Here is a 24,362-nt window from a genome sequence, read left to right on the forward strand (position 1 = left end):
TTTATGGGACCATTGGCATTAATACAGCGATCAATGCTATAAAATTGCATTGATTACTGTGAAAATGTCACCGGCAGTGAAGGGGTTAACCAATAGGGGGCGGGGAGGGGTTAAGTGTGTCCTAGGGGAGTGTTTCTAACTGGGGGATGGGCTGTGTGTGATGTGACACTGATTGCTGCTCCCGATGACAGGGGGCAGGCGATCAGTGTTCTGTTATTAGACGGAACGGGGAGATGCTGTTTACATTGGCATCTCCTCGTTCACCTCCGTGACACGATCGCGGGTATCTCCGCCGCGGGCACGGTCATGGAGCTCGTGGCAGGCGTGCACATGACGGGAAATTCAAAGTAACGTACGGGTCATTCAGCCGAAGCATATTTGCCGACAGCGGTCGGCAAGTGGTTAACATGGTTTACATATGGGACACATTCACATTATGCTTTTTTTTTTTTTTTTTTTTTTTTTTTTTTTTTTTTGGAAAGGGTCAGGAACTTTTTAAACATAAAACGGTAAATAGAATTTAATGGAGAAGCTGCAGAAAAAGCATGTAGTGCGTTTTTTGCTGCGTTTTTTTGTATTTTGCTGTTTTTTTTTTTTTTTTTTTTTGCTGCGTTTTGTGTTCAACCACTTTAACCACTACAATACAGGGCACTTTCGCCCCCTTCCTTCCCAGCCCAATTTTCAGCTTTCATCGCTCTCGCACTTTCAATGACAATTACACGGTCATGCTACACTGTACCCAAATTAAATTTTTATCATTTAGTTCGCACAAATAGCTTTATTTTGGTGGTATTTATTCACGACTCAGTTTTTTATTTTTTGCGATATAAGCGCAAAAAGAGCGGGAATTTGGGGAAAAAAACAATATTTTCTTCTTTCTATTTTAAAAGAAATGCAATAAAATCGAATTTTGTCATAATTTAAGCCAAAATGTATTCTGCTACGTGTTTTTGGTAAAAAAAAAAAAAATTCAGTTAGAGCCGGTTCACACAGGGGCGACATGACTTCCAGGACGACTTTGTGAGGCAACTTGGAGACGACTTGAACGTGACTTAGACACGACATGGGGCGACTTACAACACGACTTTGTCGCCCCAGGCCAGGCGACTTTTGCCGTGGCCAATCGGAGAATGAGCTCTGAAGGGGGGAACTCCACGCCAAATTTATGAAAACGTTTTTTGGCGTGGGTTCCCCCTCCGAGAGCATACCAGGCCCTTAGGTCTGGTATGGATTCTACGGGGAACCACCTACGCCGAAAAAATGGCGTGGGGGTCCCCCCCAGATGCATACCAGACCCTTTTCTGAGCACGCTACCCGGCCGCCCAGGAAAGGGGGTGGAGATGAACGAGCGCCGCTCTGAGGGGAACCCACGCCAAATTTTTTTCAGAAATTTTGCCGTGGGAGTTCCCCCCTCAGAGCTGATAATTCCGTGAGAGTCGCCTCCGTATAGACGGAGATCCGACTTGGAGGCGACCTCCATTGAAATCAACGGGTACCAGTCGCCTACAAGTCGGATTGAAGTAGTACAGGAACCTTTTCTGAAGTCGGAGCGACTTCAGTAGCGTGCATTAAGACGGCTCTCATTCACTTGATTTTTACATGTTGTCCGACCTGAGGTGACTAGAGGCTACCGGAAGTCGGATCTGAGTCGCCCCCTGTGTGAACCGGCTCTCAAGTGTATAATAATTGGTTTGTGTGATCACTGACATATGTACGCAAATGATCATGTACAGATGTGCGCAGGTGATCACGGACGTGTGCAGATAATCATTGGGACATGTGATTTTTAGTGGGACATATGTGGGGGACATGTGTTTTTATTATTTGGGGACATGTGTTTTATACTAGACTGGTGATCAGTGAGTAAAAAGCTGTAAAAACAGCTCATACTCACAGATCACCAGCCGGCTGCAGCGACTTCCGTGTGAGGAGAGCCGATTGCCTAGCAACCGGCTGTTTGTTTACATCACATGACGGCTGTGATTGGACACGGCCATCATGTGATCAGGAGGGTCAATCACAGAGCTCTCCTGCCGATCCGAGATGCGCCGTGTCCGGGTGACATGAGCGCATCGGGATCGCGGCACGCTCCTGAATGTCCAGTCAGAAGGAGGCGGCTCCCACCTGGCCGTATATATACACATTGGCCGGGTGGGAAGTAGTTAAGGACCGAGCCTCTTCCTGAGATTTGGTGTTTACAAGTTAAAAACACTTTCTTTGCTAGAAAATTGCTTAGAACCTCCAAACATATATTTTTTTCCTAACGCCCTAGAGAATAAAATGGAAAAAAAATAAATAAATAAAAATAAAAAACAGTAAAGTTAGCCCAAATTTTTATTTTTTATATATATATTGTGAAAAATGTTACGCCGAGTAAATTGATGGCCAACATGTCACGCTTCAAAACTGCGCCCGCTCATGGAATGGCGACAAACTTTCCCCCTAAAAATCTCCATAGAATTATTGCTCTCGCTCTAATGATCGCAGCGATATCTCACATGTGGTTTGAACAGCGTTTTCATATGCAGATGCTGCTCATGTTTGCGTCTGCTTCTGCACGCCAGCTCGTGGGATTTATTTTACTTTATTTTTACACTGTTCTTTTAAAAAAAAAAAAAAAAAAAACTGTCAAAATGTCAAATGTAAACATCCCTTGTAATAGAAAAAAAAAAAGCATGACAGAACCTCTTCAATATGAGATCTGGGGTCAAAAAGACCTCAGATCTCCTATTTACACTAAAATGCAATAAAAAAAAAAGTTTCTTTACAAGCTATGGGTGGAAGTTGCGTTTTGACGTCGCTTCCACCCTGCAATGGTGTGGAGATGGGTGGGGGCCATCACTCATCTCCATACTAAGCCAGAGAGAGGACCTGATCACCTCTGTCACTACCGATGGCTCCAGTAAGCGTCAGAGAGTGGCATGGGGGGGGGGGGCCTTCTGCCGCTGATAAAAGTGATCTTGTGGCAAAGCCGCTGCAGAGATCACTTTTATCTGAAACCAGACCACTCACTGAAGAAGGGGATACTGGGGTTATGGTAGCTAGCTGTTGCCATAACGACGATATCCCTCTTCAAAGTGCCAATGTATATCGGCATGAGCCGGTCCAGAAGTGGTTATGCCCAAAAAACGCATGTGTAAAAGGCACTGTAGAAACAGATCAAAAGCAAACTGCTTAGGTGTAAACCATGCCTTTTAATGAGCATTTTTCTTAGAGTGGAGAGGCCCCACTGAGAGGGTATTTTTTCCTGGTGCCTAGGGTTAGAGTTGTAAAGGCAGAAGTTATATATATATATATTTTTTTTTTTTTACCTTAATGCAGTAAGATATACAAATCTTCTGTGTTTAGCAGCCTCCCCAGCACCCCCTAATTACTTACCTGAGCCCCATCCCTCCAACAGTGTCCACAAGTGTCTTAGCCATCCAGGCCTCTCCTCCTGATTGGCTGAGACGCAGCACCGGCACCATTGGCTCCCTGTGCAGTCAGTGAATCAGGGGAGAGAGGGGCGGGGCCAGGTTAGGGCTCTGTGTCTGAATGGACACAAGGAGCTGTGACTTGGCTCGGGTGTCCTCATAGCAAGCTACTTGCTGTGGGGGCACTCGACAGGAGGGAGGGGCCAGGAGCAGCAAAGAGGGACCACAGACGAGGAGGATTCAGGCTGCTCTGCAAAACCAACTGCACAAGGTGGTAAGTATAACATGTATATTCCCTTTTTTTTTTTTAACTTGACTTTACAATCACTTTAAGCTTTCTTTTTCTTTTTTTCTGCAAAGACACTTATGTTTCACTACCTGCTAAGATTTAAGTTATGCCTCCTGTTTTAGTCCTTCTCTAACTAATGCATTGTTTCCTTTTCTGCAGGATCTTGTTGTTCGGATGACAGATGATACAGATCTTTTCTTTTTGTATAATCTTGTCATTTCTGAAGATGATTTCCAAAGCCTGAAGTTACAGCAGAGTCTGCTGGTAGACTACACAGCATTTCCTCAAAAGTTTATCGATTTACTGCATCAGTGTGTTAATGAGGAGAACAAAGATGCACCTAGGTAAGGAACATGTTTATTGCAAGTTGCATGAGGTATTGCTGAAGTCTCTTAGTACTTTAAATCAATGAATTTTTGATTGTTTTTTTTTCCCCCAAAAAAAAATGAAAACATTGTGGAGGTGCTGTGATTATACAGAGCTATAACATTCCACAGGTTTTGTACCAAACATGGTAATATAGCCAGTGGTGTATTTAGGTTTTGTGCTGCCCTAGGTCTGACTAAACTTGTGCACCCCCTAATTTAAATATGACCCACCCCTTTGTCAATTTCATGCCCCTTCCTGTTTAAGACCTGCCCTGTCATCTGTAAACTACACCCCTTCCTCTTTAGGTTCTATTTTTTCTTCTTGGAGCCCCACCTCTTCCTCTCTGCACATTAAAAGTGGGTACCAAGGGCAGGCCCCCATCAGTGCCCATCAAGGCAGGCCCCATCAGTGGTCTCCAATTGTATTCTAATCACACCAAATTATGTGAGCAGACTGCAGTTCCTCTTTAAGCACCTGTTCACATTGGGCTGATTTGGAATGTGATTTGACATGTCAAATCGGTTATTGCTGGCAATGGCACCAACTTTGCGGCAATGCACCAATTCACAAAAGTAGTTCCTGCACTACATTTGGTGATTTTGTGGTGCGATTCGTCTAGACATCGTTCCTGCAAAGATGTCTGTCAAATCGCCCCAAAAGTTGGACTGCATTGCCAGTTTGAAATTGTGCAAGTTCAGCTGAGCTCACACGATTTCTATCCTGCATCAGTGTGAACCTGGGCTCAATGTAGTCAGGAGGATGGGTAATAAAATCCAGCCTGATCTATGATCAGAAATTACACTTTTCTTCATATGTCAGAAGGCAGCATTAGCCATACAGGTAGCTATGAAAGGTTTCACGCTGCCAGCAGGCCATGTTGGCGGTAAAGTGACGCTAGTTTTAGCGGCGCCTTTCAGCCGATAGCAGGGCACTTGTAACCGCTAGCGGCCGAAGAAAGGGTTATATGCACCTGAAAAGCGCCACTGCTGAAACGCTTTGCAGGCGCTTCGGCAGCGGTGCCCGTTCATTTCAATGGGCAGGGGCAGTAGAGGAGAGGTGTATACAGCGCTCCCACACTGCCCCAAAGATGCTGCTTGCAGGACTTTTTCTAACGTCTTGCAAGCGCAGCGCCCCAGTGTGAAAGCACTCGGACTCATGCTGGGACTGCAGGGGAGGCGCTTTACAGGTGCTATTTTTAGTCCAAAAGGTCCTAACAGGAGAGGTCCTGTGTCGCCTAAGCCAAAATACAGCACTGAATATAGTTGGACACCACCTGATAAAAATTGTAACTAATGAACCTGGTGTCAGAAGTGTACAAAAATAGTGCAGCAGGAAAAGGGGGGTGGTTGGAAGACATAATTAGGTAACAACCTAAAAATGTGGATTTCCCCCCCCCCCCCCCCCCCTTTTTTTTTTTTTTTTTTTTTTTTTTTTTTTATCATGACAGTGGTCACCAGGACAAAGAGAAAGGGGTTGTGCCTCATTCATACTGTCGCTCCTTTTGGCTTTTCTAAATGCAGGAGAAGCCACCTGGGAAGTGTAAACAGCCTTTGCCTCCCCAGCTTTTTTTTTTTGTTTTTTTTTTTTTTTGTTTTGGTGCATTTAGATTTTCCCGCTTTAACCTTTTTTACTACCAACTTTTTTTTTTTTATTATTAAAATAATAAACATGTTATACTTACCTGCTCTGTGCAGTGGTTTTGCACAGAGCCACCCCTGATCCTCCTCTTCTTGGGTCCCCCATCTGTGCTCCTGGCTTCTTCTGCTGTGTGAGAGCCTCTGCTCTTGTGCACATCACTGGATCGGGTAGTATTAAGGGGAGCTGGGGGGAACATTCTGAAGGTTTTTTTACCTTCATGCATAGAATGTGTGAATCTAAAAAGCCTTTAGAACCACTTTAAAGCACTGTACAAGCCATCACTAGAGTTATCCGTCAATAGCCCTAGAATTCTTCCTCTCACTCCGTGCGGGGCGATATGTAAAGTGTTGTGCAAGCAACTTTTTCTTACGTGAATGTGCTAACATTCCTGTCTGTGCGTATGCAGGGCAGGACAGGGGCGCAACATTTATTTGGGGGAGGTATTCTTACAGCTTGGGTGTAACTTTATTTTTTGTCACTTTTTTATCATTAAAACGTTAAAGTCCCCTATGTGTTTTATAATATGTGGTTCTTTTTTAATGAGACATAGGTCTTGTAGACTTCTGATGTCTCACCAGCCTTTCATTTAAGCTAAAAAATTCTGGGGGCTGTTTTCTAAATGCAGCTAAAATGTTGTGATGGCTTAATGTTTTTTTTCTTCGGTTCCAGGAGCGGCTGCATCCATTGCTGTTAGTCATATACTTCCCTGCTGAATGAAGTGGGAAAACAAGTTGTATTACACATAGGGCTGCAACTAACGATTATTTTCATAATCTATTCGTTGGCCGATTTATTGTTTTGATTAATCGGTTAATAACCTTAAAATAAAAAAGGTAATTTTGCTGTGACTTGCATTTTTATATTTTTTTTTGGCCAATTTGTTGTTGGGCAGATTAAAAAACACAAATTGCCGCAAAAACTCATTATTACATGCTTTTCTGCAGCGTCTCCATTGAAGTATATTGAACCAAAAAAAACAAAATCGCACCGTTTTGCATTTAAAAAAAAAAAGTCCTTGTCTTTTCCAAATATGCAGCAGCTGAAGAAATCGTGAATGTGAACGTGTCCCATAGGAAACCATATAAATGAACTGTAGTGTGTTTCTGCAAAAAGCACCAAAAAACAGCGGTTTGACCCAGGCCGGAGATGTTTAGTAACACATAATGGGTTTAAAAAAACTAAAATTAGTACAAAAAGACCAAATCTCTAATGTAAGGGGTTCATTTTTTACTATGGGACAGTGAAAGTAAGATTTACAGTAGCGATTTGCTCTTTGTACTATAAAGGGCTAATTTTTTTTTTTTTTTTTTTAATCCATGGTTAGTGGCCGATTAATCGATTATGAAAATAGTAATCGATTCATTTCATAATCGATTGGTTGTCAATTAATCGATTAGTAGTTTCGGCCCTAATTACACACATAATTTATACTTGGAAATGGTTAGAGGCAATGGATCCCTAAATAATATTAGATATTATTCTTAAAGATGTTTAATGAGCTTGTTGAGTGCATAGCACTTTTTCTGTGCACTACGTTGGGCAATAGGTTTATTTTTTCTTTTCCTTTTTTTTTTTGTTTTTGTATGCATGTATGTCTTTTAAAATTAATAAACATATCTATAAAAAAAAACATGTTTAACGAGCATAAGTTTGTGGAAGCCAGATTTATTTATTTTTTCTGATTATACATCTAATATACACCTAGTTAAATAGAAAGTGCTCATCCAGCAAGCAATCGGTCAATGAGACCTGAATGTTTCATGTACTTGTGCTGTCCGATCTCTTAAGAGACCTAATTTTGTTACATGACTTGGGGATACTTGTAAAATCGAAAAAATGACGTATTTATATATATATATTTGCAGATTCCTTCTACAGTTATCTTATACAGGCGCGGTTTTGGGAAGTTCACCTGCACAGCTGGACGTGGTTGAGACAAATTCATTTAAGCACCTGACGCACCTTTCGCTACGCTTCCAGCCAGCAAATGATGTAGAAGTAAAGACATACTTGGCAACATGCTTAAGATGTATTAAGGTAGTTCTCTAAACTCCTCATAATAGCGAGACATTGAAATTCCATTCTTTGTATTTTTTCCTAAAATTTTCTTCTTGTTGTGCAGGAAGAAAAATGTGTATTACAGCAAGCATTGAAGAAAACAGAGGAAGATCTGAACCGACAGCTAGTCTGTGCTCAGCAGGTGGTTATATTACTTAAAGGCATCATGTATAAAAATAAAAAAAAGAATATTTGCGATGAGTGTATGTGAATGTTGCAGAACCCTGGAATTATGCTCATACAATACTGCTAGAATAAAACAAAACAGTCAAGTAATCAGTGGGCTTCTTAATGTTATAGCTGATCTGTAACTTCCTAATGTGTATAAGGAAAATGGCCGCAGCATTCTGGTTCAATGTGTATTAATGATTTTAGTTTAGTCTTCCTGCTAGCTATTTTTTTCCCAATTTAGGTTCCACTGTAAATATGTAGTTATAAGTGAATCATCAGTCAACATGTATTTTAGTTTGGAGTAGAATGGGAAAGGTTCAGGAAGCTTCTATTTTTACTTTATTTTCCTTTCTCATAGACTCAGTGAGATTTGTTGTGGTTGGGCTATAAACCACCAAAGGCAGTTTTTTAAAATTATTCACACATACGTTGTAAGCATCACTAAATTATTACCTGATTAACACACATAATTGATCTGTCGCCTCCCCTATTTTTGTGGCTCTGCCACTTAATGCTGATTATTATGGTTGGAGGAGTATAGCAGTTCACAGGATTCCTCTGGCCAATACCTCCGATCGGGCAGACTCTTTTTGCATAACAAAGTCTTGATTGACAGCTGGGGTGTGTAATATGCAAAACAGACTTGGCCCTATCAGCGTTATGTGACTTTCCCAGTGTTGGGCAGGTTGTTGTGGGCGGGCGGAGTTAGGCAGGGAATGGGCATACTGTTCCACCAACTAGACATAACACTCATACAGTCTCTACACACTGTCGACTGCACACCTAAATTGCCACCAACACCGTTATGGAAGCCAATTATTTCCAAGCTCTGCTCCCTATGATGACAAACATTAGATAAATCAGTAGTAATGTACAATTTCTACACCTTTGGTAGACCATGCACAATCCTTTTATTGTTTTTGGAAGCTCTTAGAACTTGGTTGGTTTGGAAAGCTGCTGGTCTACTGTGTAACAGTTTTGCTGTTGAAACATATATTCTTGTGTATTTACTCTAAGCGCATTAATTTTTCTTTTGTTTTGTATTTTATGCAGGCTTTGTCTGATAAAATCAGTGAACTGGAAAAATTAAAAAGTGACTCTTCTCACAAGATTTCTGAACTACACAGCCAGCATACAACAGAGATTACAAGTGAGAAAGAAAAAGCTCATCAGGTAAAAAAAAAATCAAGTCCCATAATGAATGAATGAATGAAATACTTGTATAGCGCACAATGCAAACTGAATTGCCTCTAGGCACTGTGACGAGCTTTGATCATCTGCTAAAAGAGGAAGGTCTTGAGTTTTTTTCCTAAAAGCCAGGTGATTTTCTTCCAGGGGGATGTTGATTGGTAGAGCATTCCATAGCCGAGGCCCTTGGACAGCGAATCTCCGATCCCCCTTGGATTTATACCGGGCTTTGGGCACGAGGAGGAGGTTTTTGTTGGCTGATCGAAGACTGCGGTTTGGTGTGTAATGATTTATTTTCTCCATTAGGTATTGCGGAGCTTCTCTATGCACGCATTTGTGGGTGAGGCAAAGGGTCTTGAACGTGATCCGATTTTTTTACGGTTAGCCAATGTAAGCTCCTCAGAGAAGGAGAGATGGATTCCCAGGTTTTTTTCCTGTTATCAGCCTTGCCGCCGTGTTTTGGATCAGTTGTTATCGCGCAAGTTGATATTGTGGTAATCCTATGTATAGCGAATTTGCGTAGTCCAGAGCATCTGATGATTTGAAGGAGTGGGCGAATGTAAATGTTGAAGAGAACGGGTGACAAAGGACAGCCTTGAGGGACTCCGCAGGTGACTACCTGAGTTTCGGAGAAGAATTTTCCTAGGAAGGACGCGAACCTTTGGAGATCGATGTCTTGGACTCCGGTTACTTCTGTGAGGCGGACTAGTAGAGTATTGTGATCTACTGTATCAAACGCTGCACTTAGGTCTAGCAGTACGAGGAGACACGGCTCTCTGTCCTCTGCTGCTTCAAGGGCGTCGTCCCAAATCTTGAGGAGAGCTGTTTCTGTTCCATGACCCGGGCGGAAGCCTGATTGCAGCGGGTCCAGGAGTTTGTGAGTATCCAGGTGGAGTTTTAGCTGATGTACTACAGCTTTCTCCATGATCTTAGAAATGGTGTTGAGGCTTGTAATTGGCCTACGGTTGTTTGGATCCTGAGGGTCCAGGTTTGGTTTCTTGAGTAGAGGTTTGACGATGCCTTGTTTGAGGATGCTGGGAACAATCCCTTCGTGGAATGATCGGTTTATGAGGTGGGTTATGGTTTGAGCCACGATGTCTGAGCATTCTTTCAGTAGTTTTGTGGGGATGATGTCAATAGGTGAGGTACTGTCACGCAGTTTATTAATGATGTTTTTTGCGGTGTCTACGGTAATTGGGGATAGTGAAAATTTTGTTGGTTGCGGTATGTTGGTGCAGACATCCTCTTTATGTATTTGCTGGCTGAGGTCGGATGTTTTCTTCTGACAGATTGTTTCCCTGATTATTTTGACTTTATCGATGAAAAAATCTGACAGTTTCACAGTAATCCTGGGATTCACTTTCTGGGGGTTCTAGGCACACCGGATTCATTGATTGATTAACCAGTTTAAACAGTTCCCGTGGTTGGTTTGTGGCCGTTGAGATTGTATATGAGAAGTGGTCCTTTTTGGCTTTGAAGATTGCTTTCCGATTTAATTCTCTGTGAGACCTTTGTAGTTAAGTGGTTTTCCTCGGTGGTATTTCTTCTCCATTTTCTTTCCGCTCTTCTGCGTTCTTGCTTTAGTACGGTGAGGGAGCTATTAAACCATCCAGAATTTCTTCCTGATGAGAGCCCTGCGTTTTGGTGCTACCGAGTCTGTTGATTGCAGCAATGCCCTGTTCAGGGAGTTGAGTGTTTCCTCCGTAGAGTGGTTTAAGGTTATTGTAGTTATCTTGTTGGACAGAGTGGATTTGAAGGATTCGGAGTACAGTTTTTTTTTTTTTTTTTATGCGATCTGGTCCAGTGCGTTGTTACAGGATTCTGTTTTTTGTTGGTGATGTTGGTAGCGATTTTGAATTTGATGGCGTGGTGATCCGTCCATGGCAATGTTATCGAGTATGTTGACGTCAATACTCTGTTTGAAAATGAGGTCCAGGGTGTGTCCTGACCCATGCGTGGGAGTCTTTATCAGTTGCTGTAGACCCAGTTCTTCTAGTTGATTGATGCAGGCAGTCGCTATGGGGTCTTTGGGCTCGTTTGCCCAAAGGTTGAAATCTCCGAGTGCCAGGGAATTTTAGGGTGTGCATTGCAAAGGATTCCGTGAGGGGTGAAAGAAGATTGGACTTTGGTCCCGATGGTCTGTAGCACAGTAGAATATGAGTGGTGTCATGGGGTGTTGGTTGAAGATGTAGCGTCAGGGTTTCCATAAAAGGCACTGGGTTCTGAGATGATGGTTTAGTGAGATCCAGGTGACCTTTAAAGATCACTGCTAGGCCTCCTGCTTTTTTCATAAGACCATTTCTGTTTGTATTATTGGGGATCATCGTATGTTTGGATGTGTGTGGGATTCAGCCGGATACACCAGACATGTGCCAGATCCCTTCACATTTCCTCTTCACTCATTGAGATCCTTGGCTTTTTTCCCTACAATTTTTTTTTTTTTTTTTTTTTTATATTAATCTTAGAAAAAATTTTCATATATTATACAGACATCCTTTTAAAACATTTTAACAATAACCCAATGTTACCAATAATCCAATACAGGTTCCTTCCATTCCAGAGTCTGGGGTTTTAGAAAGATGGGGGGGTTTATGTTTCCATACTCCAAAAGAAAAAAAATTAAATAACATAAGAACTACATTTAAACAATACCATAACACCCCCACATCCCCCCTCAACTATATTTCCACTACTTTCATTTTTCCTATTAAATTAACCCTCCCTCCTTTTCTCCCCCTCTATTCCTCCCTCCCCCCTTCCCCTCCCCACTAGTGCTATATTTATACTTCTACCCTCCTATGTTTCTCTCTTCTTTCCTTTTCACCATTCTCTTTAAATCTAATTGTTTTTAGTGGTACCAACTCCCCTGTTCTTCTCTTCCCTACACCCTCCCACCTCAACTTCTTATAGTTCTTATACCTTATATTGGGGTATGCATCTCCTCTAACCAGTCTTGCCAGTTCTTATTAAACTCCTTTAAATTATTTCGTTTTGCGTATACTGCCCTCTCCTTACATAAATACTCATTTACAGCTCTCACCCAGTCTTCTACTGTGGGGGCTAAGTTTGATTGCCATCTTCTAGTAATCATCCTCCTAGCATGAAATAAACATCTTAAAATTACAATGGTAACTCCCCTTTTCTCTGCTCTCTCATTTCTGTACCCTAGAATACACACCACCGCATTTAGTTCTATTACCGTCTCGAAAATTCTACTTAGTGTCTCCACTACTCCTTTCCAATATCGGAATAGTTTAGGACACTTCCAGAGCATATGTATTAAGTTTCCCAACCCCCCACACCTAGGACAGCTGTCATCTACTCTTTTACCGAATCTAAATAGCCTCTGGGGAGTATAGTACGCTCTGTTAATCACCATCAGGTGTGATATCTTATGAGGGGGAGAGACCGAAACCTTTGGACATAACTCCAGTATCGTTTTCCATTGTGCCTGAGTTATATTGCCTACATCTTGCTCCCATTTCTCCTTCTCGACCCTACTCTTCCTCTCACCATTAATCTGTTTATCTAATTGGGAATAGAGTTTTGATATTAGTCCTTTAGTGGATCCTGCTTGCGCTACCAGTTGTATCAACGGCAGCTCTTCCCACACTAATAACTGGTTTCCAACCTGTGCCTTTTATAGCGTGCCTCACTTGTATATATGCATATAGTGAATTTTGTGAGATCTTAAATTCTGTTTGTAATTCCTCAAAGGTTTTAATACCCATACCTCTATATAAATGGTTCAACCTTACAATACCACATTTTTCCCATTCTAAGATTTTACCGACTCGCCATAATTCTTATAGCTTCTTGTTATTCCATAGAGGGGTGTACTTAGTTATTTCCCTGTATCCCATTTTTTTTTTTTTAACCATATGCCATATCTTTAACATCATTTTTACTGTAGGACATCTATACTGAAATGAATCTGCTTCTAATGTCTCGATCAGCGTCCTATGTGGCGAACCTGTTAACACCAGTCTCCCATTTGGGCTTCCTCCATTCACGACCTCAATTCCCCCTAACTGTTGAAGTTGTGCTGACCAAAAATAACACTCTGGATATGGGACTGCGAAGCCCCCCTCCTCTACCGGTAGCTGGAGTACCCGCAGACGCAATCTGGCCTGTCCCCCCTTCCATATCAATTCCCTGAACAACATCTCGATCTTACCAAACCAGCTTCTGTTAATCCATATCGGGGTGTTATGCAATATATAAAGAAGTTGGGGCATCCAAATCATTTTTATCAAATTACATCTGCCAGCTACCGACAGAGGGAGTCGCCTCCATATAACAGTTTTTTGTTTAAACTTCGCTAATAAAGGTTCTAAATTATAAATTGCTTGGGATCCTTAGTCAGAGTAATTCCGAGATATTTCAATTTGTCCACTATCACCATTTGGGGTACTCCTAAGGCTGTTTGTTGGTCAACTCAGTCCATAGGGAGACATTCCGACTTTTCCCAGTTAATCTCCAACCCAGTAAAACCACCAAACTCCTGCACTATTCCTATTGCTTTTGTCAAGGAATGTCCCATATCTCCCAAAAATAGCAAAATATCATCTGCGTAGAGCGCTATTTTTTTCCTCCCCAGATTTTCTTAGAAAACCAACTATCTCCCGGTTTGCCCTAATTGCACGGGCCAAGGGCTCTATAGCGAGGGCGAAGAGTAGGGGTGACAATGGGCACCCCTGCCTCGTTCCTCTCCCTAGCTCTATTTTATCGGAAAGCTCATTATTGATTTTTAATCTTGCACTGGGTTTATCATATAGCATCCTAATCCAACCAATAAAGGATGGGCCTAAACCGAATTTCTCCAATACTTTCCATATGTAACCCCATTCTACACTGTCAAATGCTTTTGTTACATCTAGTGCCACTACTGCTCCCGGGGAATCGTTATCTGTTGGAATCTGTAAGTTCAAGAAGGCTCTCCTAATATTCATGCTGGTTGACCTATTGGCTATAAATCCTGTTTGATCCATGTGCACTAATCTTACTATAACTCGGTTGAGTCTAATTGCTAATACTTTGGCCAGTATCTTTGCATCAGTGCACAGAAGAGAAATTGGTCTGTACGCTGCTACATTTAATGGATCTTTACCTTCCTTATACAGCAAAATTATAATTGCCTCCATCATTGATAGAGGCAATTTGCCCTCCCCACTTACTCCTCTTAATGTCTCCAACAATTCAGGGAGCAGTATCTCGCCAAAATTTTTATATACTTCAATCGGGAGACCGTCTGGCCCAGGCGATTTTTGATTTGACATGCTTGCAACTGCTTCCTGAAGTTCTTTCAAAGTGATTGGGGCTTCCAACTCTTCTTTCTTCTTGTTTCAAACAAGGTACCTCTAGATGACCCAGAAATGACTCCATCTGCTTATCCATCCCTATTTTCTGTGCAGTGTATAATTTTTTATAATATTCTCTGAATGCTTGACCTATACTCCCAGTTTCCGTTGTGACCACCCCCTCCGTTGTTCTAATCCCCGGAATTGAGGATGGACCAGAATTGCTCTTCACTAGTTGTGCTAACACTTTTCCCATACTTTCCCCTTCTGCAAAGGAGACTTGACGATAGAACATGCGTTGTATCTCTGCTTTTTTCAAAGCTATTAACCTAAATTCTTCTTGTTTATCTAGCCACAATTTTTCTTTTTCCAGGGTGGGATCACTGATATAATTCCTTTCAGCCGCTAGCACTTCTCTCCCTATACTTGCCTCCTGCTCTCTTGACTTTCTATTGATTTTTGCGATGGATTGAATCAGGAGTCCCCTCAAAAATGCTTTCAAAGCATCCCATAATATCCCTGGACCTACTGTACCTTGGTTGTTTTTTAAAAATTCTTTTAGTTCCATCTGGATTTTCTCTAGACCTTCTCCTGACTCTTTTTTTTTATTAGTTCTAACCAAAGAGGGTTCAATTTCCATACCTTCTGTCCCCTCCGTTCCCTCATTTTTAAGGTTGCTATCATTGGGGAATGATCTGATATACCCCTGGGCTGATATTCTATCTTTTCCACCAGCTGTAGGGCCAGGTCATTCCCCAATGTCATATCCATTCTGGACAACGTGGAATGCGATGCCGAGCGGCAGCTATACTGCCGGGCTCCCGGATTCCCCGTTCTCCATAGATCCAGTAGTCCTACTTCTTCCATGTATTGACCCAGCCTCCCATGCCCAGCAGATTCCACCAGTATCTTTTCTGGGAATCTATCCAGTTTGGTATCTAAAACTGTATTGAAATCCCCTACTATTATGATAGGGATTCCATCTATCCCCAATAAAAATTCATATAATTCAAACAACACTTCCATTCTAAATGGTGGAGGAATATAGATATTTGCCAGTACACATTCTCTATTTTCAATTAAACAATGTAAAAATATATATTTACCCTTTTCATCTATCAAAGTTCACCCCTGTTCTTACCATAACGCTCACCCCTCTACTGTATGACGAGTATACGGAGTGGTATTGATATTGATATTTTCTGTTCTGCAGCCGATGCACTGTATCTTTAATCAGGTGCGTCTCCTGCAGACAGACCAGCCCAACTCCGTATCCCTCCATCATAGAAAGCACCGCTTTTTGTTTCACCGGTGTCCCCAGGCCCCTCACATTCCAGGAGCCTATCTTAATTTTCCCGTCCTGCATCCGCAAAGTAAACAAACAGAAAAGGAGAAAGAGAGGAAATCGAGGAGAAAAAAGGATATAAGAGGGCAGAGTGTATTTCTGGAGAATGCAGAGAGAGAGAGATCTTCCCATATCCCAACACCTTCCAACTCTTCGCTATCTTCTTTATTAAATTAAACCTGGCTTCCAAGACCTTAATCCCCACTAAGATGCCATATTTATTAACCAACACCGCTATTTCATCTATTATGTGTCTCCTAACGTGAATTGTGCGATCTACTTGTTTATCACAGTTTTTCCCCGTATTACCAATCAGTTTTACTTGTTTTTTGCCTCTCAGTGTTTTATATTTTTTCTTTATTTGAGTTAGCTCCTGAGCCCCATTCAATAATACACACATTTTTTTTTCCCCCCAACCTTCCCCCCATTTTCCCCTCCCTCCCCTCCCCCCCTCCCACCAACCCTCCCCCCACCTACCCAGGTGATATTCAGGGGGCTTCTTAGTGACCTTATTCCACTATTTTCACAACATATATACCACATATCCCTTCTCCACTCCTTCCCGCCGTGTATTACCACACTTCCCCCCCCAAAAAAAAAACCCCATTCAAAACTCACCCCCCCCCTTCTGCCTTCCAACCAGCCTCACACTCCTAACCGGGAACCGTAGATACTAAAATTTTTCTCTATTTTCTTCTATCCACTTTTCCACCTCCGTTGGAGAGCTGAAAACCTGAGTATACCCTAATGCATTAATCCGTAACTTTGCAGGATAAAGAAGAGCGTACGTCAATCTAAGTTTCTGCAGCCTGCGCTTCACCTGAAAGAACTCTGCCCTTTTTTCTCTGAAGTTCTGGGGAAAAATCGGCATATAATGAGATTCTAACCCCCTTATACAACATATTCCCCATTTCCCTTGCTTTCCGTAACAACACCACTTTATCTTTTATAATTTAGTAATTTCATCAATAATGGCCTAGGGCGACTTCCCTCAGGTGGAGCTCTAAAGGGCACTCTATGCGCCCTTTCTATAGAAAACATTGTTGAAAATGAGTCCCTTCCAAACATATCAATTAATGTTCCATGAACTCAGCGGGATTTACTCCCTCGCTTTTTTCAGGGAGACCCACTACACGCACATTGTCCCTCCGAAGTCTATTTTCCATTTCGTCCATTTTTATTGTGTATCCTGTAAACTGCTCCTTCAAAGCTTCTAGCTCTTTAGTTAGGAAGGTTGTATCATCTTCTAACCTACTGGTCCTTGTCTCAAGTTCTACCGTCCTCTCCACCACTTTCTGTAAGTCTTGCTTTACCACCAGCAGGTCCTCCTTTACTCCCTTCATTTGGGTACACAGTTCCTTCAATGAGATGTTACATGCATTTACGGCTATTAGCACATCCTTGATAGTAGGCTCTTTTTCCAACGGAAGAGGATCACCTGTTATAGTCTCTAAATTCTCTAAGTTCAATTCCCCTGCACCCGGATTCTTATTAGCTAAACCTTTTGCCACTGCGCCAGCCTGCATATTAATATTAGTATTTAAATGTCCCGTACTTTTCCTTTCAGGCAGTATCCCTTGTTGTCCCTTTGTCTGCCCCTTTTTTGGAGGGGTCTGAGATGTTTGTGCTGGATTGTGAGCGAATTGTTCTAGTTTGGCTGCTGTGGCAGACTGTTGCGTGCTTTTTTCCCCCCCTCTCCTTGGCCGAGCGCAGATGCTGCATCTTTCTTTCTTTTTCCCTTTTCTCGCCACTTTCCTCCCCCTTCTCTTTGGGTATTTCCTTCTCTGTCTATCTTATTCCCATCCGATCTTCAAATCAGTCCTGGATATTATATTTAACACTTTCTTAACATTGTGACACAGCCGTCCTCCACCGCCGCTCCTTCAGAGGTTTAATACAGTGTTAGCCCAGCCCTCCAGTATACACTTCATGAATCGCATTTAACTCCCTACTTTTTTACTTCACAGCCGATGCTTGTTCACATGCACAAATTCAGAAAATCAATTAGTTTTTTCAGGACTGCCACAATCCCTTGATAAATCACTTAGTGCACCAGCGGTCTTGCCTTATAGCCATTGCAATATTCAACTCAAGCGTCACAGTTTTCCTGGCTTCACTAGCCACAAACTCCTGCCTTTACAGCAGGTAATTAATTGCATACACCGCTTGATACCATTCATTCATCTTGATAGGCAATACATCTTGGTGAGCCATACAAAGCGATACAGAGCAATGCACTCCAGAGAGGGGAGGGGAAAGAAAAATAAAAGACGCTCAAAGACCTCCTCACCCCCAACCAGCACTCTCCTGTTGACTTTTTGACTGTTTTTGACTGTTTTCAGACACCACTATGTCCGCAGTATTATTTAGCCACACCTCACTCCTCTATCTTCATCTCCCCCCCGCACGCCACCGCTTACCTCCCTCCTCTTGTCGCGGCTTACGGGCGGGCGGGGAGAGCCTCTTGTTGCCAGCTGTATGTAGAGTTGTTTGGCGAGGTTCAGCGAGGTTCGGTGGCTCTGAAACAGTCGGCGCTGGGGGGTGCTCGTGTGTCCTCGGCCGTTTTCGTCAGGGACTCGGAACCCGGAAGTAGACGCTGTTCCCCGAGGGCTCGGCACCGTAATGCGGACGTGTATCGTCGCCTCTCCTCCCGTCCGGCTTCAGCAAGTGGCTCCGACCCTCCTCACAGTGCATCCAGCCACAACATCAGGCACGCCACGCTCTCCCCATGGGGCCCAAGAGGAGGTAACACACGGCGTCTTACATCCCTCACTCCACCTTACACATCCGGTGACGCCCCCCCCCCAACTACAGCTCTTCCCTACAATTTCTACTAGCTAACAGGACCCAGAACTCCTTCCATTCCTATGCCCTTCATGCCTTAAACCCTTGTGTGGGGAAGGAGTGCCCTAAGTAATTCTAGCCTTATTGCCTCCAGGCACACCAGCTAGTCCTTAAAGCCCTGAGAATTGACTTCTATAATGCAATAGCACAGAGCTGCAAGCACTGCATTGGAAATCCCATCCCTTCAATGCTTCTCTCTGCACCCCTGCTATGGAAGTCACTACATTAAAATCCAATCCTGTCACCATCTCAGAAGTAGCCCCTTCTCCCATTTTCTGAGTATGGATTCCTCATCTTTAGATGCCACAGCATTTTTTTTTTTCTCGTGTACTGAAGGGCAGGGGAATTACAGTAGGTGAGGTTGATTCTTTAACCTTTGGGTGCTTCTGCTGCCTATTGCTCCTTTTTATTCTCCATTCTCAGCTTTTTGCAGAAAAGGGGGACTAGCTGCTAATGTTATCCATCCAGTGGAGTGTTGCGTGAGCACACTACCACCATACAGTGAAAAAAAAATCTTTCCACTGCTGCTCATTCTTGCATTAAACTTCATGAAATTTTAATCTTCGAACTGTGCCTACAGTGACTTTGGTCCCTTTTCCAGGGATCTAACCCTCACCTGTTACCAGATGCCTGGATTTCAGAAGACCAAAACCTTCTTTCCACCTCAACGAGGACAAAGTTCAGTCGCAAAACATGACAAAGAAATTACCTTCTATTGTTGAGATGTGTGTAGGACTCTGAGTCTGCTTGACAGCGACAACGTTTTTCATGAGTCCCTTTTATGCGCTACCCGGAGGACTTGTAGAGGACACTGTTTCCTGCTCCTCCATTGCCAAGTGAATCAGACAAATCCTTTCCAGGGATAATAAATCTTACACAAACCAAGAAAAGGGCAATCACCCTGATAAAGAAAATACTACCAATCTATTGAGATAATGGTAGAAATTAATCCACCTCCAAACTATGCGTGGTAAGTTCAAACTCATCAACTGGAACCCCTAAGGAGCAATTGGCTTCCCTATAGCCAGTAATATAGGACAATTGTCAAAACTATTAGGCAATCGTACTCGGCGGGGGGGGGGGGGGGGGGGGGAAGAAGCTTCCTGATGACGTGTACAACACAAAATGCTTAGAGGCTGCTTTTACGTCCCATGCTGGCGTGATTTACGGTCCTATTGGTTTCCACATCCCCAGGCTTTGGAACGCACGCCATGGTTATCAGGACGGCATGCAGCGGTACCTAGGCTGACTATGTTGGTGCTAGCATTTAGCACTTTATAATGTGAGCAGGCACCGTTACATCTACCAGCTTATATCTCTGCTATTTTGCTGAGTATGATTGCCTAAAAGTTTTCTGAGAATAAGAAACCAACTTCTCCTATATTGCTGCTACTTAGGGGTTCCAGTCGATGAGTGGTAGGTTTGAACTTTCCCATGCACGGTTTGGCAGTGGATCAATAGATTAGTAGCATTTTCTTTATCACAGTGATTGGAATTTCTTGGTTTGTGTAAGATTGATTATAATTGTAACCTTTTTTTGAATTATTGGTTGAAAGATATGAACCATTAAGATCCAAATGTATAATTTATTATAGTAGGTGTGCACACTAATTGCCCATATATGAGGTAGTGCCATACCTTTTATGCATACACCCTTATTTCAAAGTGGTTCACTCGCTTTTTAAAGGGGCAGCTTCTCTCATCTATTTTTTAGTCACTGGTTGGTGCCATTTCTTGTCACTTTAGATCACATAAATCCTTTCCAGGGCCTACGCCTTAAAGAAAAGGTTTATTTTCAGTCTAAGTCCATTCAACCAGGGACTGTTGGTGTCTTGGGCTTTTCAGCATTAAACATCTGTATTGCAGCTTTCCGAGGTGGCCACCTGCTCCACCGTTCCCATGGTGGTTTTATTTTTTTATTTTATTTTTACAAGTTCTACCAGGTGGATTTTCAGGCCTCAGCAGATATGCCCTTTGGCTTCAAGCTGTTATCAGAGAGTATTTTTTTTTTTTTTTTTGGTGCCTTAAACTATTGTTTCTCTTTTGGGCCTGTTGGCTGTTCTATGTTAAAGTGGATGTAAACCCCATTCATGAAATCTGACCTGGGCACATATATCTGTAGTTACTAATGTCTCTCCTAAGTCCTGTGTCTTTCTGCTGCTCCATTCCTTTATCAGCATTAAAACTTCTGACAAGTTCTCCGACACAGGAGATAAAAGCAGCTGAAAATTTATGTTGGGTAGGGTGCTATAAATTAGCAAAGAGATTGTCTATTCACAGCACAGCTCTGCAAGTTTCTTTGTTCCTCTGCCTACAGTGCCTTGAAAAAGTATTCATACCCATTGAAATCCTGAAATTGGAATAAATTCTAAACAAAATATTATCCGAGGGTGGTCATGGATTCCCTCTATTCCATGAATGTATTTGTCTATTCCTATAATGAGGTAGTCTATTAAAACACTGATCACGTTACTGTTTATCGCAGTAATATAAGGTTGGCTATGAAACGAGCACACTGCTTAATAAAACAACGTCTTATTTATTTGCCATATTTTGATATGAAAATACTAAAGGATATTACAAAGCATATAACAGAACATATAATACAAGAACATCAAAGATACTTCTCGCACAGTCTCTTTGGCTGGGTTCAAGATGATAGAAAGCCATGAGGCTCAAAAATGGTAGAGGGGGAGCTCTCTGACTCATACACCATCCAGACCCAACCCCATTGCCATCCCATCTAGAGTTTTGACGAATCACAGTATTTATGGGGCAGCCTTCCTCAATATATTATATTTCTGTTCGTCCTGCTGTATTGGCCTCTAAGGGGCAGCATTGTCTATGTATCGTCAATGCCTTTTGCTCCTATGATCTTTTGTAGCAGGACATTCATCAATCATCTTGTCAGCTATGGTCCTTTTCAAGCTTGCTTGCAGAGGGCTAATCAAGGATTCCCATGTTATCACATCACATCAGACAGAAGCCAAATTTTTGTTCAGCCTTGCTTCTTTCAGATGAATAATCTGAGATTCTACAAAGATTTGATGTGCAGCTTGTTACATTCCAAAGGCCACCTGTCTGCATCAACCAGGAGTGAAACTCCAGAAATATGAGATATAGTCATGTTGCAGCAAAAAAAGTAAATGTATATTATAGGGATTTAATGTGATAGACTAACACAAAGTGGCACATAATTGTGAAGTGGAAGGAAAACGATAAATGGTTGTCCAATCTTTTTACAAATATTTGAAAAGTGTGGCATGCATTTGTGAGTCCACCTGTGTGTAATTTAATCAAAGTATAAATTCAGCTGTTCTGTGAAGCCCTCAGAAGTTTCTAAGAGCTTAGTTGAACCTTCGTGAACAAACAACTTAATGACAACTTAAAGACCAAGGAACACGCCAGACATGCAAGAAAAAACAAATGCAGGTGCCTCTGAGTTAGACTGTAAAGTGTGTATTAATAAAAACACATATAGCAACTTGCATCTAGGTGAACAAGGAAGGGTACATCTGTGGGTAAACGCTCTATGGGGCATCCATCACACTGGTCAGTAGAAGTATGCTGTCTCAGCCCCTCTGTGGACTCTCACCACTGGCAGGAAGATGGTGGAGAGCTTGGAACACTTCCTGGATCATTGCTAAAGGGGATGACCTCACAGGCTTGATCGTGACATGTTTCTGGGCTAGCGCACCCTGGTGGTGGGGGGAATGCGTGCTCCTTTTTTTCAAGCTAGTTCAGATGAGCTGGATGTACTAGTATTTATATATACATAGTGCTGCCATCTAGTGGAAATTATGTATTGCTACAGGCAGAATTTTTTGTAAACATTAATCCCACCACCCCCGATTATGCCCATGCTCATGGATCGCATGACAGTCATGCGATCCATGAGCATGACACATATCAGGGATGATGGGACTCCCAGATCAGTAAGTTCATGTATCTGACATTCGTACCATGATGCATGTGTTTTAAGACCTATCTAATCACTCACAATAATAGGTGTATATAATCTAATTATACACTGCGGAACACCATCCCGTGTTCTGCATCTATGAGATGCTATATACACATCTTGTATAATCTAACATATCATTGTTTTTTTTCCCCCTTTTTATATCATACATGCTGCCATTTTACTACTATTAATGAGACCCCTACTCCTATCCTTTGGAATACTATCCACAATTTTAATTAATTTTTATATAAAATTTTCTAATTTTATCAGGCAATATCTGGTTATATCCCATTTACATAATAAAGGTTACATAAACACAACCAGTAATGTCATATCAATACTGTATATAATGGTATTTCAGATATACCTAATTACAATCTAAAAGCCCCCCCCCCCCCCCTTATTTTCCTAATATTTACTACATATCGCTAGTGCGATATAATTTCCAGTGCATATTGCCATTGCCTTTTTTGAATGCACATATGGAATATACATGTGTATTTTTTTTTCTATCCAAAGACTGTATTTTGCCTCTATCCATTTATTAATGTTTACCGTATATACTCGAGTATAGGCCGACCCGAGTATAAGCCGAGGCCCCCAATTTACCCCCAAAAAACTGGGAAACCTATTGACTCGTGTATAAGCCGAGGGTGAGATATGCCTGTCCATCCCTGTGTGTGTGTCCATCCATCCATCCATCCCTGTGTGTGTGTGTGTCCATCCATCCATCCATCCCTGTGTGTGTGTGTGTCCATCCATCCATCCCTGTGTGTGTGTCCATCCATCCATCCATCCCTGTGTGTGTGTCCGTCCATCCATCCATCCATCCATCCCTGTGTGTGTGTGTGTCCATCCATCCATCCATCCCTGTGTGTGTGTGTGTGTGTGTGTGTGTGTGTGTGTGTGGCCTTGTGTGTCCAGCCTACCTGTGTCCCGAGCGTCCGTCCGGTCCCGAGCCTCCGTCCGGTCCCGTCCCGTCCCGAGCCTCCGTCCGGTCCCGTCCCGTCCCGAGCCTCCGTCCGGTCCCGTCCCGTCCCGAGCCTCCGTCCGGTCCCGTCCCGTCCCGAGACTCCGTCCGGTCCCGAGCCGAGCCTCCGTCCGGTCCCGTCCCAGGATCACCGCTCTTCGTCGGCGCCCATTCCCCTGTTCAAATGCTGCGCCTCCCTGTCTGTGATAGGCGGAACACAATTTCCCAGCAGCCTGTGTTCCGCCTATCACGGACATCGTCTCATCCTCGTCCGTAGTACGAAGATGAGACGATGTCCGTGATAGGCGGAACACAGGCTGCTGGGAAATTCAGTGTTCCGCCTATCACAGGCGAAGGCGGAGCCGGAGGCGCGGCTTTTGAATTATAGAATGGCCGCTGTCTGTCTGCTCGACACGCTGATCGAGCAGGCAGACAGCGATGACTCGAGTATAAGCCGAGAGGGGCACTTTCAGCCTCAAAAAAGAGGCTGAAAATCTCGGCTTATACTCGAGTATATACGGTACTAAAAATGCTGCCTGTAGCAATACGAACTTTCCACTAGATGGCAGCACGAGGTATATATAAATACTAGTACATCCAGCTCATCTGAACTAGCTTGAAAAAGGTGCATTCCTCCCATGCCCAGAAACATGTCAGGATTAAGCCTGTGTGGTCATCCTCTTTAACTCTGCGATCCAGGAAGTGTTCCAAGCCTTTCTCCAGCTCTCCACCATCATACCATCTTCCTGCTGGCCGCGAGAGCCCACAGAACAGCTAAGACAGCATACTTTCTACTGACCAGTGTAACGGATG

At 42.8% G+C, this 24,362-nt stretch overlaps 1 protein-coding gene across 2 annotated transcripts in view; it reads left to right on the plus strand.

The window, feature by feature from the left end:
- The window catches only part of SASS6 (SAS-6 centriolar assembly protein), a 131,261-nt gene that overhangs the window by 36,798 nt on the left and 70,101 nt on the right, over positions 1 to 24,362 (plus strand). For both annotated transcript variants that reach the window (XM_077452833.1, XM_077452832.1), the window contains 4 exons: positions 3,862 to 4,046; positions 7,575 to 7,746; positions 7,832 to 7,909; positions 8,992 to 9,111. In XM_077452833.1, coding sequence (XP_077308959.1) covers positions 3,862 to 4,046; positions 7,575 to 7,746; positions 7,832 to 7,909; positions 8,992 to 9,111 — 555 coding nt within the window. The remainder of the gene's footprint in view (positions 1 to 3,861; positions 4,047 to 7,574; positions 7,747 to 7,831; positions 7,910 to 8,991; positions 9,112 to 24,362) is intronic.

This window comes from Lithobates pipiens, unplaced genomic scaffold (genome assembly GCF_037356315.1).
Source record: "Lithobates pipiens isolate NorthernLeopardFrog02 unplaced genomic scaffold, aLitPip1_a1.2 Scaffold_23, whole genome shotgun sequence".
NCBI classification, from domain to species: Eukaryota; Metazoa; Chordata; class Amphibia; order Anura; family Ranidae; genus Lithobates; species Lithobates pipiens.